Here is an 18,740-nt window from a genome sequence, read left to right on the forward strand (position 1 = left end):
TGTGTTGCTCTCTGGGATCACGGGCATTCCTCTGGTCGACCACGTACTGACTCAGCAGCAGTCCATATACCCACGAACTTAAGACCTAATGCTCGACACGCTAATCGAGGGAGAGTACAACATCGATGGGAAATGCGCCGTATCGGCCAAAGGCGACGGAACCAGCTCTTGATGACTCAATGGTCGGACTCAACGTCATTGGCACCTCGGCCTTCCGGACATCAACAAGACCTTCCTCCACCTTCTCTCGGATCCTCCAGAGCGAAAGGGTAACTTCTGATCGTTACCTTCTTTTTGATATTATCACACATGCCACTCTTAGGTCAGCCCCCCTTGCCGTTCTAGTAACGCAAGTCATGATTAATCTGGGTTTTCTGTCTGCCACCCCACTACTCCCTATACCACAATATGAGAATATGCTTGTCTTCAAGAAATGCATACAAGACCCTTGGGAACCCACAGCACCTAGGGCTGCCTGAGCACACTAGCGTAGGATCCTCTCACCCACCATACTTTGATGAGACTGCCATGAGTAAGATCACCCAACCCATAGAGGCCCTACGTCGCGGAACAGCTGGGTCGAGAGACATGTACACTCGCCGGTATCGATGAGACGCACTTTGGGCGAAGTTAAGGATAGATATGACCACTCGCCACGAAGTCGATGATGCAGAAAGATGGGCTTAATTCCAGCAGGAAATGAGAGCCTCCATGATCGCATTTTTCAGACAATATGCTTACTCGCCGTAACCAGTTTCATTGAATGTTCATGGCGAGCCATCATCAGTTTCAGGCTCAGGTGATGGATACTCTGGGTGATATCCAGGAGCAGTTAGCCTCCACGGAGCTCAGATCGCACGACGTTCGCCGGGACTCCTCGGTTCTTCTTCCGCAGCCCCGAGGATTACGCTCTGACACTGGGGAGGATCATCAGTAGCTAGATTTATTTTTTTCCGGTCTTGTATAATATTTATATAAGATATTTTATTTACGTGTTTGCATTTTCTAGCTTAATAGTAGATAGTTCCTAAATATTTCTATCTTGATATATTAGCTATATCTAATATTATAGTATATAGGTAGGAACATATATTGGTAATAATAAATTATATACATATATATAAATATACTTCACATGTCATACTTAAACAACAAATTTTAACGTAACTAACACGTTCAGAAACCGATAATGAAAACGCATCAAAAAATGGTCATGAACCACATCTAAAAAACGGTCAGAAAACGGTCAGAAAACGGCAATTTTCTTTCTATAAATAAGTTCAACTCTTCCTCCATATTCACTCATTTCATATTCTTCCCTCTACACTTCTTATTCTAAAAACCGTTTTTGGATCACTCCAAGCTCAAGATTCATTGATGCACTAGAAAAGTTTGAGCAGCAGCAGATTGAATATGCTACTCAAGTCTTCATGCTCGGTTGTTTTATTATAGTCATGTTGTTCATGTGGCATATAGTTCTATCTAACATTTAGGTTTGTATTTAAGTCATCAAATCATTATGTTGTGTTTCCATACCGTTGTACGTTCTTACATCTTATTGTGATAGTATATCTACATTTTTCTTGTCCTTCTACTTCAGTTAAAAAAAAAAAACAAAAAAAAAAACAACAACAAACAACAAACAAACAAACAAACAAAAAAAAAAAAAAAAAAAACAAACAAACAAACAAACAAACAAAGGGGGCACTCCTTGTCACATGCCCCATTCTTCTCATCCACACACCATCCACTTTTACACATATCTTAGAAGATACACGTGCTCTAACTACCCTGTGACACCTCGAAACGTATCTTTTACATTTCGGATGGGTGCCTATTTATAACAAGGATAGGCACCTCAAAAAATTTAACTTCCCTTTTTCAAAAATAATTTTCCACCACTCCATCTTTAATGGCCCTCACTCGAAGTTTCGTGCCCGAGCAAAATTTTATGGAAAATTTCCAAAATGGTCTTTTTCATCCCTTTTTTGACACTGAAATATTACGGCAAGGATGGTACCCTCTTTTACACCATAAGCAAGCATTTTATTCCAGAGAATTGGTCTTGTTATTTTATAAAAGCGGTTATTTCCAAAACGGACAATTCTTTGTCCGTGCTAACGGATGCGAAAAATGAATTGACTATGGAAATCATCTCTGAGGTACTTCAAATTCCTATTACAAACCAAGGAGTACACCTTTAGGATTCACCTTTCGATAATATCCGGCATCTGATGTTTGCAACTATCCTTCACGGCGAATACAACCGGAAAAACCGTATTGTTTATCAGAGATCTTTACAAAAGAACCAATTATCGCGGATCCAATGGGTAGCTCATAATGTCCTAGGCACGCCTAAGACTTCGAAATAACCAAACCCCTCTTCCATTTACTCGGTCTTGCGAGTAACCGCAATGATTTTTGCATTATTAAATTTCTCGGAATCGCGATCGCGACGTGCGGGAAAAAGGCAGCTCCTTTACCAACCATTGTGACACTTATCATGATACATTGGGGTTTTTCTAGCATTTCTCCTCATACACCTCTTGAACGACCAACATTCTTACCATTCACTCAAGGTATGTAGGAACGGATTCTCGGAACCCCGGCGTTGCAAAGAACCATGTCGGACAGACCAAACGAAGATTGTTCCAATCGACAACATCTTTACTAAAATGCATTATGCAACGTATTTAATCCCATGGAAGGGCTTCGCTTAATTCAACAAGGACTGATGACATTATTCAAACGTCGAACATTATTATCACCACCTTCTTGAATTTCGGGGACTGCGGACAATAAACGAAGAGGAACAAGCACAATTCTTGCATGACCATAACCAATTCTTGGCAAATCACACTCTCATAATGGAGAACCACGAGATTTACCAAACAGAAAACAAAATGTTGCAACAGTACATTTGTAACGGATTGACGGCATAGAGAATCTTATAAACGGATTCCTCCCACAAAAGGATCCTCGCCCGTTACTTGGGCCAATGAAACCATTTAAATTTTGCAATTTTCCTTTTTAGTTTTAATTTTCGTGTATGGTAAATTGTTTTTACTTAATTATTCTCATCATACTCTAATATTTGTTTATCCTTGTCTAAACAGTCACATTTTTTCACACAATGGAAGCTCCAAAGATGATTCCGAACAATCTTTCCATTCATTCTTTGAATTCTCCCAAGCATATGGACATCTTTTGAGAGAGTACATAACTCAAGTTGGTTGGAACTCTCTCATTCTACACCGAAGCAGACATACTCCCCAGGTTTGGCAACTTATTTTTATGATAACATGGAAGATCTACCAGGTGTCCAGGGTTTTCCCTTTGAATGGTTTTACACTCACGTATTGGTAACACCCGACGCGCTTTTTATGAGCCAACAGTGGCTATGGCTCTAGATCTTCCTCCTCTTTAGCCAGATCTCCCCATTCAATACATGATAGAGAATGACCTTAATGACTATTCTAGGGAAGATTTTGTTGCCCGGTATGGAGATGGCCTTGCCCACGTCAAAGAACGCATCAAGCCGGGCCGATGGCGGAATTCACTATTCCACTAGCTTGATTATGACCATGAATGTTGGAACTGCCATGTTATTTATTCTTTCAACATCATGGGGATTGGCATTTTTCCATCTGATCAAAGTCAAGCATGTAAGACATTCCATGCATTGGCCCAGCAACATACCACCTTCGACATTATAGAACTAGTAATTGAGAATCTTAAGAAGGCTCGGTCTTTTCGGCAACACTATATCACCCCCGCCGATTCAAAGATGCGGGGATAGTGAGGACGATACTTCCCTCGAAGTTTGCAGCTACCTTTTCGGAATTTGGGTAAAGGTCGACTCTATGTGTCCAACAAACAAGATAATTCATTCTTTGCGATTTCGGACATGGACACGCCCTGCAAGGTATCTTAAGAAAGTTCATTCTTTCCTTGATGATGATAAAATGATAGCTCATCTAGACAATGCAAAGAAGAGGAAGTGGAGTGAAGTCTGGAAAGCTATGATAGATTGGCGGGATGCGAAGGAATGGCATTTCTACAGGGACGAGGCAAGGAGGGACTATCCCCCAGTTCAAGGATGGGGCAATGTGAGTTGATGCATGTACATATTTGTTTTACGTTTTGATATGAAATAAATAAATAACCTAATAGTGTGCTACTCTAACAGTGTGCTTCTACTTTTATGATGCATAATATATAGTGTGTTACAATAAATTTCTGTGGAAGATGTCAACTTTATTTTTGCTCAAAGCCCACCGGTATACTCCTTCTTCCTCTTAACACTTTGAGGACCGTTGTCCGAATCTTTTTTGGGGGTGGTGAGAACCTTTTGCAAAAATTAGGCATGCATAGTTGTATATTGTTACTTAATGTCTAAATAAACGTATTTAGTGACAAATTCTCGTTTCTCTTTCTATGATGAAAAATATTTAGAAATCTCACCCTAGCATCAAAATTAGGACTTGTTCTTAGAAACTTAATTTAATAATGTATGCAATAGTTTTACATCTTTTCATGAGCATTCATGCACCGACTATCATTAAATGTACATGATAAGTTTCTAGGACCCACGGTTAGACAACTTAATTTCCATATCCTATAAGAATCTAACCAAAAGCCTCAAAATGTATGATATATGAGTAATCCATTACCACGGAGGAGTAGTTCTTCCGAATAGAGAGTTCACACGCCTACTTACTTGATCACTACCCAAATCCTAGAGAATTTAGGCCTTCTTTGGATCGATATAGCCTGTAAAAAAAAAATTCGCGACCTGTAAAAAAAATTTACCGCTAGTAGGATGAATGCGAAAAATGAAAAGAAAACCTTTCATTAATCCTGTTTTCTACTTCAAAAAAAAAAAAAAAAAAAAATCATTACCCATCTAGTAACCACAAATAAATAACCCTACCTAGATGATGATAATATGAGAAATAGGATGAAGTCCGTGTTCCAAGATTGAAAAATGAAAGAAAAAAACCTTGTCACAAATCAAAATCATGGTGTATTACAATAGTTTGGAATCAAAAGAAATAGAAATATGTTTCCAAAAATCAAAAGAAATGTCAAGGTTAGAATTCCCCAAAAAAAAAAAAAAAATCAAATCAAATCAAATCAAATCAAAAGATCCACCATTCAGTTGGGAATGCAAAAGCTTGAAAAATCCAAGTATGGAAACCCGTGTTAGAAGCGAGGAAAGAAAATAAGGATCCTCTAGTATAAATATCTCAAGACCTTATTCTCTCATACTTATCATTTTTGAATTTTCTATTCCATTTTTTCTGGTTTAGGTAACCACCTAAGCCCCATAACACCTAATAAAGACCTCTAGCGAGTTTCACCCGATCAATTAGGAATAGGATAGTGTGATAATAAAGTAGTAGTTGTGACTTCTCGACCTTGGCTTCCTCTAACAAAGATCATTGAGTATGTGAGGAAACGTGCCCATTGCACAGATGCTTTTTGGAGATAAGCAAAAGCTTGAGTGGAAAAATAAGAGAGAAATTGTGATTCGACACATACCGCGGAGAACCTAATTAAGGACGCTATCCAAAGGATCCGAAACGGCCCCGCATTTCGTACATTTCATTATTAGATTTTGCATGCATGCTCATAACGTAGATGTTTCAATTATTGTATGTATATTAACTTGAAAAAAAAAAAAAAAAAAAAAAAAAAGAATAAAATCCTTGTTCCCCCGCTAGTGAGATGTCTAGATACCGAGATTAACTACGAATGACACTTATACCATTGTTTTTAAGTGTAGTATAAATATATTTACCAAATCAAATCAAAAAGGGAATGCAAAAGCTTGAAAAATTATGCAACCGTGACAATAGGTGGTGTGGTATATAATAATAACAAAAAACTGTGGTATATATGTTTAACGGATACCACGGTTTTTCAAAGAACCGTGGTTTGTATGTATCCATTATATACCACGGTTGTCAATGCATGTAACCAATTATGGCATATAAGCTATTGAAACCGTGGTTTATATTAGTGTATGTATTATAATACCGTATATGGTATATAGTTATATGTTTAAATACTACGGTTTATGCTCATTATATAAACCGTGGTATATATATATATATATATATATATATATATATATATTTATTTAATAATAATGCTAGTATATATATCTTCCACTTAAAATTTAAAATAATGCTAGATAAAACAAAAATAACAAAACATACCGCCCACGCATAACATTTTCATCTTCCCAACAAATTCCAAAATGTACAATAAACTATCAAACATTGCAAAAAAAGATAATAATAATAAAATAAAAAAACTTCCATTAATTTTTTGAGTGCACTAAGAAAACAAACTTCAAATTCCTTTTCATAAATTAAAAAGGTAAGACTCATAAATTAAACTGGAGGGGTCCAAACATAGCTAAAACTCATCCTCATTCGCTTCCTGCTGAAACACCCCATTTTCCTGGATGAACTGAATAATATCGAGTCGAACATCGTCAAGTTCATCTTGCATGTATGTCTCCTTCAGTTCTAAATTTGTCATCTGGATGAGTCAAAGCACAACATGTGAGAGTTACTATATAAGAATAAAGGAGAGAGAATGTGCTATTATGAAGCATCTCCTGACCTTCAAATTCCTTATCGTCTTTGACACCCAAAGCATTTGCATGAATATGAGGGTTCTTTGGGGTTTCCTCATTCTTTTCAAACAGTGCATGAGCAATCAGCCGGCGTGCAACCATATATAGGTACATTCCGCGGCTTTGGTGCGATTGACTCTCTTATCCCTCCATTCTCTTCAGAAAAGATCCGCTCACGAGCAGCAAGATAAGCTGCTTCTTTCCTCTAGCGTAGTCCCCAAAGATGTTGGATTATTCTTTGCGGCTTAAATAAAGAGAAAAGAAAATAAAAAGAAAAGAAAAAGTCAATCACACTAGTAACAAACTGAATTTTGTGAGAAGGATATCATAATCAGGAAAAGTAAGACATTAAAGTACACAATTATGACAATTCGTTAATCACTTATATAAAAGGATGCATACAATTTCCAATCTATGTGTTTATACCATTCACTCTATCAAAGATACAGTACGTTGTAGAACAAAGCTATAAGTTCTACGTAATGCTTGTAGCACATGACAATGTGAAAAATGACAAACTTTTAATAAGTACAAAGTCAAGCTTCATTGGACATATATTACGCCGAAGTTCAATATTGTTATTTAAAACTACCGATACTAAGCACAAAGAGAAGTGGGAAATGCACTACGGTAAAGCCTTTGTTCTCCTCAACGGTTGATGGGATGCAAAGCAGAGACCCGATAGTCATTACATTGCCACAGGATATCACTGACAAGAACTGATGGTCTGCAATTCCAAACATGAACAGGAAACATTCAAGAAAAGTAATCTATGAACCAATGTTCCATTCGACTGTGGGATCAACATACATTGATGACTTAGGGGATCCCTCTAAGATTAAATGGCGGTCATCTCCTTCACCAACAGATTTATGAGCCAATCTAGTACCAAAAAAATTTCACGGAGTCACTAGAATGAACTTGTAATAAAGACAGATGGGTGAAACAAATATGATCGGCAATATCAAATAATTATGCAAAAAGATTTAGAAATTTTAAGTCTGGCTATAGCTTTCAAATATATAATTATGAAGAAAGAAGTTGGGTTGTAACATAAAAAAAAAAACTTACCCGAAAATGTCCGCCAGGCGATGCAAGAGAAGGCGATCATACAAACTCATTGGTTTCAGCTCCAAGATACCATCTAGACTACAGTAAACAATGTGATCGTAATTGACACTTTCCTTGTATTGACGTAAATACGTTGAGTCCATATTTACAAGTTACAACTACATGAATTCTGAAGGTTTCACTCTTTACGGTCTCACACAACTCAAAAATGTGTATATCATAGTAATTTCAAAAGATGCCAGAGGAAATCATTGTAAGCAGACTTTAAAAACGAAAAAAACTTAATGGAAAGAAGACATAGCTGATTCAAATAAGATGGATATACTATATTGCAAAAGAAGCATAACTAGGAGAAAATGTTTAAATTTAAAACCATGGGGAAAGAAATGGTATGTACCACAAAGCTGGAAAAAGAAGACACATTCTTTTCTTCCAAAAGAGCAACATTCCAAATTGAAGATGTAGATGGAATATTGTTCCCCGAAAAGACTTAACTATTGGAGAAAAATCAAAAAAGCATTTGGAGATTCTGATATTGAACTAATGAAAAGTTATTCCATATGGAAGACACAACCCACTTAAGGTGATCATTTAGATGTACATTGCCATTAACATTAAATATATTTGAACAAAGATCAAAGAATCACTTCAATGTTGAGAAGAAGATTTGTGTCGGGGCTTATCATTTGCGGTAAAAGAGATCTCAAGAGAAAGTTAGAAAAAGAAAGAAAGTTAAAATCTCTACCCAACAAAACTAAAGCAGTCCAGGTCCAGGGATTCAATAGAATTTGGATATTTATAGAGCATCTCAATGGAGGAGAGACAGTGCATAACAAGTATGTTACAAGGAAATACTCATTTTATATTAAAATAAAAATAAAAATGATAGTTTCACACCATGTTATAATCTCATATCATGAATTTAGGTCAAACAATAAACAATGCAGGTAGAAGAATCAAGAAATAGGTTATCATCGCAAGCTAACAGAGCCTACATAGTTTACCTAGTATTGTTCTGGAGGAATTGACCATTCTGGTGTAAACTTTTTTTTTCTTAACTTTATCATTTGATGCTTTGAATCTTTTCATGTAGAAAACATGGATACATAAGAGTAAATCCGCAGAGTTTTTTTGTACTTTGTTCAACAAAGCAGACACTTTCTCAAGTTAAAGAGAGTTCAATAGGGAAGAATGTTATATTCATTACATTTTGTCCTAGTTCTGGAGACATTTAAGGAGGACCAAGCAAGCCATTGTTAGCGGCCTCTCGAAAACTTTCTCGTAAAAAGGGTGGCACATAGACAAAATTCATTTTAGGCTAAGGATCATGAACTGTTAACAAGTACGAAAATAAATGGTTTAATCTAGAATCACATCAGTTTTAGTGGTAAAAAAATAATAATATTTAAGTATGTTTTAAGTACTAATGGAATGAAGATATTAGACTTACTCCGCAGAATACTGAAAAAGATTGATCAAGAATAGTTTGATATACTCTAACAACTCAGGACTGGCATCAGCAGCAATCCTTGCAACTTTCTTATTCATCTGACAAATCAAGAAACCGGAAATTAACGTCAAGGAAGCATAGACTTGGAAGAGCAAGCACATACAAACTATGGAGATCAACATTACAGTGATCAATTTCGACAAGACAGTATACTCAAGCTCCTCCATGTAAGTTTCATCAAAGTTTGAACAATGAAGACAATGACCGTTTGCAAGCCATAGACAGAGCAAATGAATCATCCAAAATGCTTGATAGAAAGAATAAAATGATCGAGTTTTTTATATTGCGGAAGAAGCTTTGTCATAGTGAGTGAACAATCATCTTACCAAATCTATCCGTTGGCTTCTATTGCATGTCGGAGTCTGGCTGTAAGTTCATCATCATATTTTTACTCTGTAGAAGCCTGTTTGGTCAACATTAAGCTTAATCCATTTCTGGTGGTTCTGTAGCACTTGTAGAGCCTTAAGATCCATCATTTCTACAGCTTCGATTTTGTTTGTAAGAGAAATTTTTTGCGAGCATTATATGAACCACATCATACTGTGATTGGGACAATTCATTGTCCATCTCCTTGGGCTCCACTTGTCAAGAATTGAGACTGCAATTTATTACAAAACAATCACAACAATAATCAAGAGATGATTAAAAAAGAAATGCAGATAAGGCACACATAAAGGGTTAAGCACAGACAAAGTTACAAACAAATGGCATGCTGAGTAAACAGGCTTAATAGCAGCTACTCAGCAGACAAAGAAATCAAACTCGGACGACCGCAAGAGAGAGTAGAGATTTCCAAGTGAGGGGGAAGAAGAAGAGGGGACGACTTGCCGATTAAGTGTCGGTTGAGCTTGACAAGAGTGTGGTCCCGACCCGGAAGTAACGAGAGATGAACCCCATGTCCACCTTCTCATCTTCCAAAACCACTACTTCTTCTACACACTACTTTGACACAGACGGACACAACAGCTTCACAAAGTAACAAGATTTATTATTTTCCAAGACTTATTAACAAAAATCCTAAACATGAAACCCAACACTTGAAAAACTGACTTCTGCAACAATAGCTCCTCAATTGAATCATCCAAAATCAAATTCCCAAACCGAGTGACAATAAGTAGAAAAAATTTCAAGTGAGGAAGAGAAATAACGGTGTACCTCCAGTTTTAATCGAAGATCGAACCAGATGCGTCGTCTTCATCTTCATGGGTGATATATTTGGAACCCTAGGTTTGAATAGGGTTTGAGAGAGTTCTAGTCGGGTAAAACAATTAAGGATTATATTGACATACCCCCACCACTAGTTGAAATTAGGATTACCCCCATAATAATTGAAATTAGATTTCCCCAACTTGACGATCAAAAAAAGGAGTCAACCAACCGTCAGTTGACTAGTCAAGAATAATAAATTGTCCTAAATACCCTCTTTCTGTGAAAATTACAGAATTTGCCATTGACACTGTTCAAAGCCCACAACTCAAAGCCCAAACTCGAAAATACAAGTTAAAATACAAATAAAAATAAAACTCCAATCAAAGTTTAAAAATCAATTACCTAATAAAATTATTCAAACAAAAACCAAATAAGAAAAATGAACTAAAAAAAATAAAAAAAATGTGAAACTATTTTGGCAGTGGTGATGCTCATATTCTATGGGTGTATATGGAGTCTGTCATGCAATAGCATTAGCAAGTCAGTACGAGGAATTTGTATAATCATAGCAACCGCCAATAAACCAGTTTCTTATCTCTCTTTAATCGTGATTGGATTATAAATGGATATCGGTATAGATACTTCATAGTATCTATACAAAGTAATGTCAGTTGAAGCCATACAAAGCAAACCATTGCAAGAACCAACTATAGTATATCCACTTCTCAATATTAGGTTTTTCACTGGAATGGGGATACATTTCTGTTTATCGATCAAGAACAGAGAGTTTCGGGGATCAGCATAATATAAATTAGGAAACAAATGGCCGTCAGAATAATAGACATTAGGAACAGTATAGGTATAGCCATTTTTCGGTTCAAGAATAATGTGAAGCGGATGAGACAGTGCTCTCTTCAAATGCATATTAATGAATTCAGAATCCCTTGTTAATTTGTACCAGGTCTTACATACGCACTTACAAGTTACAACACATAAGATCCTTAATGGGAAGTCTCAAAAATATATCACAGATGATCTCAAAATACAAATCCAGGTAACTTCTTCCACCTCTACTAACTTCATCAGAAGATGAATCCACATTCCTTTTTACTTTCGGACAACAAACTTGGGCATATGTTCTTCCATCCAAGCGCGACATGATTTAAACAGGGCATGCACAAAGCAGGTTGATGGAAGATTAACTAAGAATTGAGGACATACCTGAAGTTCAAATCTGAAAAAACAATCCCCACGAATTATCTTTTGCCTGAAGGTGGTTTGAGGGACGTCTTGAGCATTGAGGCGGCTTCTTTAAAGTTGATTCAGATGGGGAAGAACAAAGCAAAAGATGCTTCTCCCATTTCAGGTTGTCACGGTTTAAATTCTCGGCAGAGGATGGCTCGTGGGGACTAATTAGATTCCTTATTAACACGCGTATAGGCTTCCTAAAATATTCAGTAAAGTTTTTCAACATTTAATTTTAGTGTAATTTCGAGTTTGGGCTTTGAGTTGTGGGCTTTGAACAGTGTCAATGGCAAATTTCATAATTTCCACAGAAAAAGGGTATTTAGGACAATTTATGATCCTTGACTAGTCAACTGATGGCCACTGCTGTGGGAGGGAGCTTGAGCATTGTGGCGGTCCTGGCGAGGTGGAGATCTGCTGCGCACTCGGTGAGCCATAAGCTTATGGTGCAAATCGCCATCGGCAATGTTGGTGTACTGTTTGATATGTCCAGCATGCGTCAGACTAGTGACATTTGGCTTGGTGAAATGCGCAGTATGGTTTGTCAAGTCGGTCTACCGGTTGTCGCACATTAGGTCGGAAATATGAAGCTCGCTTGATCTTTTCCAATATGTAACTGGGGGAGCGTGTCAGGATAGTGAACTCTCTGTTGTTGTCCAATCGGTTGCCCGATTTTGGTGCTTGCGACCTGGATCGCTTTTTGGCACGTGGGATGTCATCAGAGATCGCGGCGACCTCTTGGTCCTTTGGGAGGCCTTGGCGTTTCAGACCTTCTTGTAACTTAATGTATTTGTCTACCCGAGCGTATAGCTCGGATAGCGTTTCCGGACGCTCTTTCATCAGTGATCTGGAGAGATCTGTGTTACACACTCTACAAGCGTTGGAGAATGCCAATGTGGCAAAAGACTCTTTGAGGCCGCTCTCCATGCATAAGAGTTCAGCTTTGAACCGACCCAGGAATTGGCAAATGGTCTCATCCTCGCCAAATGATAGCTGGAAGAGTGAGTCAAGATCTACTTTTTTATGTCTATTGTGGACGTACTGACTAGCAAATAGATCTGTGAGCTGCTCGAAGGTCTTTATTGAGTCTGATTCGAGTGAAAAGAACCAATCGAGTGCTCCATCCTTGAGGCTGGAAGGAAATAATCGACAATGGAGATGATCAAACTCAGGAGAACTGTAAAGTGTCAGGCTTTGAATATAGCGAGTCACGTGCTGACCAGGACACGTGCTGCCATCATACATTAGAAAACGTGGCTTAACGAAATCTTGAGAAGGTTTACTGAGTAGCTCAGTAGTGAACGGGGATGCGCAATACGTCTTGAGCATTTTCTGAACGATCTGGGTGGCGTCTTTTCTTACTGCGCTCTGACCGATCCTTTGTGACAGTTCGTTAATCTGTTGATTAACTTCGTTGATGTCATTCTCAGTGATGTTACCAACTGGTTGCTGTTGAGCGTCTACTTGTGCACGTAGAGCAACATTTTCCTGCCTGAGCAAGGAAATGCTCTCATTCGTTACACCTAGTTGGTTTGTGAGGCTTTGAACTTGAGCTTCGAGGCTTGCCATGCTTCGTGGGCTTGAGATTTTTGGATTTTTTATTTGTGTGAAAGTGGTTTCTCAAGTAATCGAGACCACAGACGGCGCCAATGTAAATGTGTGTTTTAGTTTTCCTTTACATACAAAGGAGGAAGGATAATGAGATTGGGTTTTGGAGAGACCGAGTTCGTTGATGAGCAAGTTGCCTATGTATCTTCTCTTGATTCTGGGGGGAGAGAAGAATCAGGTCTCACGTAGGTGGTATTTATAGGCATAAGGGGGTGTTGATCCATGAGACATGTGTACTGACATGTATATATGTAGGGTGGAGATTATGAATATGTGTTAGGTTGGTTTTGGTAGGAATGCGGTGATCATTGGGAGTGAGTGCAGTAGTTCATATTTCACGGTGATTGGAAGTACAGGTAAGGCTCTGGTGATGATTACATCTGGATTAGGGATAGTGTCTTTATTCGAAGCGTTCTGCGTTAGGTCGTTCATTCGTCTTGAAGCATTCTTGAGCGAGCTGCTTGCAAGTCGATGTCATGAGTTCGTTACTATCTCTACTTATACTTAACGCGTGCTTAGTATTCCTTAACGAGAATATTACTCCATTACACTAATCACTGTAATCATTCCTTAAGGTCATTATGAAGTTTTAAATCTATCTTTTTAGCTTTCCGCTATGTTGTCGTGAACTTGTGAAGTTGTAATCTACAACCAATTGGCAAAACCCAGGTACTAATAAAAGTCATCTATGAAGTTGGTATGTGGTCCAAATCCAAATGATTAATGCGCTAAAAGAAAATTAACAAATTACAATTGGCACTAAAATTTTGGTTCGCTCATCCTTTCAATGAAAAGCGTTACTCTCCAAGCTTATCAACTTTATTATCGCTGCCTGGCTAAAGCCCCCTGTGCTCCAAGACTCAATGGGCCTGGAGGCTGGAGAAACTCCAACTATGTTTATTTTCTAGACCCAATAGGTCCATATCCAGATCCATTGAGTGCATTGGATCAGTCTCACCACATAAAAAAAGTCAATTCACCTCATTTTCAGGGCTTCACCTAAAAAGTAAAAACACAACTCTTTCCTGATCCACCGTCAGCGGGTCAGCCCTAAGTCCAAATCAAAATACCAGTTTATTTACCACCAACTAATCTACTATGTCCTGGAGAAAAACTTCGGTCAATAGCGCTTAGGACGCAAAACCGTCCATAGCGTGTCCCATACTACAACTTTGGTTAACTTAATTCTCCCCTATTTTTTCTTCTCAAATCTTTTACCTATATATTTTTAGCACTCAACTATACCCAAAAAAATATCCCAACTGATAATCTCGCGCCCAAAAAAATAAGGAGAAAAAGAAGAAAAAAACAAGTGTTTTACAATTTCAACAATGATTAACGAAGGTAAAAAGAAAATAATGGTTATTTGTATCCAACATATTTGTTCTCTTTGAATTTCTCAATAGTTAAACGTGGATTTTTTGTCTGGTTGTTTTACTTAGTGTTTACATAGAAGAATTTTTGTTGTTACACATCTTATTCCATTCTTGGTGTTAACACTATTTTTCAAGTATGTGATTGCAAATTTGTAGTTAACTATGTACATTTTGTTAATTGCAGAAGAAGCTTTGCAAGTAGAGTCCGACTCTGAGGATCCAACTGAAGAGAATGACGAGAACAGAGAGCTGGTGCCGGTTGAATCAAATAATATATGGGATAGTATTCCTAAACTCAATATGTTATTCCATTCAGTTTATGAAGCCTACGATTTCTACAATGCTTATGCCAGATTCATAGGTTTCAGCATTAGAATTAATCATACTGCCTTCTCGCGTAAGAAGGATAAAACAATACTGAAGAGGGAATTTTGTTGTTCGAGAGAAGGTATTCGTAGGAATCGCGCACAATTGGTTTCCCCCAAAAAGCCACGACCAATTACATGAGTTGGTTGTAAAGCATGCTTTGTAATCCAGTTACAATAGGCAATATATATATTGATAAAGTTTATGGAAGAACACAACCATGATCTGGCGAAGCAATCTGAAGTTCATAAGTTGAAGTCGCAGCGGAAAATTGAATTTTCCCAAGGTGGTGTTATTAATAGTATGTCAACAGCGGGGATAGGTGCCTCAAAGATTCATTCATATATGCGTAATGAAGCAGGCGGATTTCAAAACATGAATTTCACAAAAAAGGATTTGAAGAACCACGTCCAAAGAAAGCGAAGTGAGATCCTCAAGAAAGGAAATGCACAGAATTTACTCAAGTATTTCATGGACATGGAAATGAGTAATCCTTCTTTTTTCTATGCCATAGATATGGATGATAACAATCAATTTTCTAGCTGTTTTTGGTGTGATGCAAAATCAAGAGTGGACTATAGTTTCTTCAGTGATGTTGTATGTTTTGACACCACCTACAAAACCAATGGGTATGACTTACCATATGCACCGTTTGTGGGAGTCAATCATCATGGGCAGTCTGTGCTATTTGGTTGTGGTTTACTCTTAGATGAGACAACTGAGTCATTTGAATGGCTATTCAAAGCATTTCTACAAGCAATGAAGGGTAAGCAATCAAAGACAATTTTCACTGACCAGGCTCAAGCTATTGGAAATGCAATTGTGAGTGTATTTCCTGATGCATATCATCGTTTGTGTTTGTGGCATATCAATCTAAACGCAGCGAAAAATCTTTCTCATGTTTTCGACAAGTTTACTTCTTTTGCAACAAGTTTTAGTAATTGCATTTACAATAATGAGACAGAGGAACAGTTTGATTCATGTTGGAATATGTTGCTTAAAGAGTATGATTTAGAGAAAAATAGTTGGCTACTAAATTTATATAAATTAAGGAAAAAAATGGGCACTAGTGTTTGCGAGAGAATATTTTTGTGCGGGCATCACAACTACACAGAGAAGCGAGAGCATGAATAGTTATTTCAAGAAGTATTTCAAAAGGACCATGCTTTTACGAGAGTTTGTCACAAATATGAGGAAGCGGTATTGGATCGACGTGAACAAGAAATTTCTGAAGATTTTGACTCAAGGCAGACATCACCAATCTTGAAGTCAAGATGGAAAGTAGAGGAAGAAGCAGCTGGAAAGTATACAAGAACCATCTTCAAGCGTTTTCAGCATCAACTGTTAGAATGTTTGAATTATTTTGAGGAACAAATTGAAGAGGATGGAACAATCTTCATATATAAGGTTTCGTCTTTTGGTAATGCCGATAATCGGAGAGTTACATTTGATTCCTCTGATAGTTCAGTGCATTGCAGTTGCAAAATGTTTGAGTTTGTTGGTATTTTATGCCCGCATGCTCTAAAAGTTTTGCAAAGAAGGCAATTGTCGAGTATACCGCAGCAGTACTATCTACATAGATGGACCAAAGATGCAACATCTGGTCTTGTTATTGATAAGAGTAAAACAGCGAAAGTTAGCTCTAAAACATCTCCAGCTTTACGTTATAGTGAGTTGGCTCACATTGCACTTGCTTATGTAGTGAAAGCTGCCACTACTCTCCAATCCTATGAGTTAGGAAAGGAAGAGCTAATGATTTTGTTGAGAAAAATGGATCAATGCTTACAAATAAGTGATCATGGTCTATTTGGCAAAATTGCAAGCACACATAAAGAGAGTGGTGGCAGCCATGTGGAACACAATATCAGGTTAAAAGATCCGCCGTGCAAGAAAAATAAGGACCACAAATATGGTAGAATCAAGCATGCATTGGAGAAGAAGAAAAGGACAGCCAAAGCTCAAAGAAATTCTAGAAATGGCAGACGTGGTAAGTAAGTTATTATTTATAAATTTTTATATGTATTTCAGTTTACACTTTCTAATAAAGTTGCCATTTTTTTAGGCCTGAATACAGAAAGAAATAAGGATGTTATGGCAGATGATGGACTACATGAAGTAGTTGTACATAAGGTTTCTTTTTTAAAAAAAACATTTCTACTTGTAATCAATGACATTCAATATATTCTCATACTTATCTTTAATTACATAAATTTTGTCTTTACTCATATATTAGGTAGCTCAGCATGGGTATCCACCAGATTCTAGCACCGAAGGCATAAGTGGTGTTTCAAACATGACATCATATTTTGTTCCCTACCATACTTCTCATGTATAATATAAAGTAAAAGTTGTTGATTAAATCATTTTGCATTAGATTTTATGTTGGGGTAGTTGGTTACATGATTTTATAAATGTATAGGAATCCATTGCTCATACCACACAAGCTACCACTCAAGCAACACTACAAGCAGAAATGGATACTTTTCAATTTGACCATGTATGACTTTCTTACTTCCTTTGAATATAATTTTATGTTAACTAAAAGCTTATAGATAGAGAATGATACATATGTTGCATGCATGCTATTTGCATCATTTGTGTTGTTGTACCGTAGGGATTTCTTGGACTCTTAACTCAACCATCCATGGGCACCCAAGCATTACAAGGGAGTCACCATGAAGATACAGTAGACTTCGTCTAACAAGTCTTTTCCCAAACAAATTTTGTGATGCAGCTGACAATATGGGACAGAGATACTTTTCAAAAGCAACACCGTTATTTCTTTTTGATCAAAAGTTTATCGTGGATTATCGAACTCAGCCATTTTGTTATTTTGTTATGGATTGTGGTACAATTTTTTGATTAATTTGTAGTAGCTATCTATTTTTGATATACAAGCTATTTTTATGATTGATGGTGAAGAAGAAATTGCGGTTCCAAGTAAAAGAAATGGAATGATTGATGGCGAAGAAGAAGAAGAAGGTTTGTTTGAAGTAATACTCGAAGAATTTGATACTGAAACACCTCCACACCTTCGCCCTTTAGCAGAAGCTGCTCATTCAAGCAATCTCACCGCCCTTACTAACGCTCTCGATAACTTGAGCGGAAGCATTGACGAACCCTTGGAAGATGGAGATACTGCCCTTCATTTGACTTGTCTCTATGGTTATTTGTCCTGTGTCCAGTTACTCGTGCAAAGGGGAGCTAGCTTGGAAACCAAGGATGAGGATGGGGCAATTCCTCTTCATGATGCTTGTGCAGGGGGTTTTGCCGAAATTGCCCAGCTTCTCATCAATGCTGCTAGCAGCTCGATTGTTTGAAGCGGATGCTAGGCACGTTGATTGATGTGGAAGGCGATACCGCCCGCATCATCGCGGCAAGAGGTGAGCATGTGGATGTTGTGAGGATATTATTGGCTACTGGAGCTTCACCATTGAATCTGAACATTTATGGAAAAATCTCTGCTGAACTCTCTGACCCACATACAAAAGTAAGGAGAACGTTGGAAGCAGCAGCTAATGTTGTACCTTGCCAATAGGCTTTGGTTGGTGCATAATGAAATTGTTCAATTAGGTTAACTGTTTACATGCTGGTGTTTGTTAGGATTATGTGGATATTAAAAAATTGAGAAACTTGTTGTGTGGTGAATGTGAAAAATCCAATTAAATTACAGATGGATTTAGCATAAAAGTGGTAGAAAATGGAATGCGAAACAGGTTGCTTTTATGTCTTTTCGTATCGTAGTTGGTATTTTAATTGACATCTT

General features: G+C 37.5%; 2 protein-coding genes, 1 non-coding gene and 1 pseudogene across 3 annotated transcripts; 2 read left to right on the forward strand and 2 right to left on the reverse strand.

Moving 5' to 3' along the window:
- Positions 1 to 7,297: 7,297 nt before the first annotated feature.
- Positions 7,298 to 9,397, reverse strand: LOC147523039 (uncharacterized). The gene is made up of 5 exons (XM_086569330.1): positions 9,356 to 9,397; positions 9,171 to 9,268; positions 7,721 to 7,798; positions 7,460 to 7,531; positions 7,298 to 7,376 (listed from the first exon to the last, which is right to left on the reverse strand). The coding sequence occupies exons 1-5, from the start codon at positions 9,395 to 9,397 to the stop codon at positions 7,298 to 7,300; spliced, it is 369 nt and encodes a 122-aa protein (XP_086425456.1).
- A 1,468-nt stretch (positions 9,398 to 10,865) lies between these two features.
- Positions 10,866 to 10,955, reverse strand: LOC147523040 (small nucleolar RNA snoR8a). Its single transcript, XR_015206403.1, has one exon. It is a non-coding gene; the product is annotated as a small nucleolar RNA snoR8a (small nucleolar RNA).
- Positions 10,956 to 15,178: 4,223 nt separating this feature from the next.
- LOC147523041 (protein FAR1-RELATED SEQUENCE 5-like) lies at positions 15,179 to 17,675 on the forward strand. The gene is made up of 6 exons (XM_086569340.1): positions 15,179 to 16,045; positions 16,133 to 16,961; positions 17,037 to 17,104; positions 17,208 to 17,303; positions 17,394 to 17,471; positions 17,589 to 17,675. The coding sequence occupies exons 1-6, from the start codon at positions 15,179 to 15,181 to the stop codon at positions 17,673 to 17,675; spliced, it is 2,025 nt and encodes a 674-aa protein (XP_086425466.1).
- A 120-nt stretch (positions 17,676 to 17,795) lies between these two features.
- Positions 17,796 to 18,622, forward strand: LOC147523042 (uncharacterized; annotated as a pseudogene).
- Positions 18,623 to 18,740: the final 118 nt, after the last annotated feature.

This window comes from Coptis chinensis, chromosome 1, assembly GCF_015680905.1.
Source record: "Coptis chinensis isolate HL-2020 chromosome 1, ASM1568090v1, whole genome shotgun sequence".
In the NCBI taxonomy this organism is placed as follows: Eukaryota; Viridiplantae; Streptophyta; class Magnoliopsida; order Ranunculales; family Ranunculaceae; genus Coptis; species Coptis chinensis.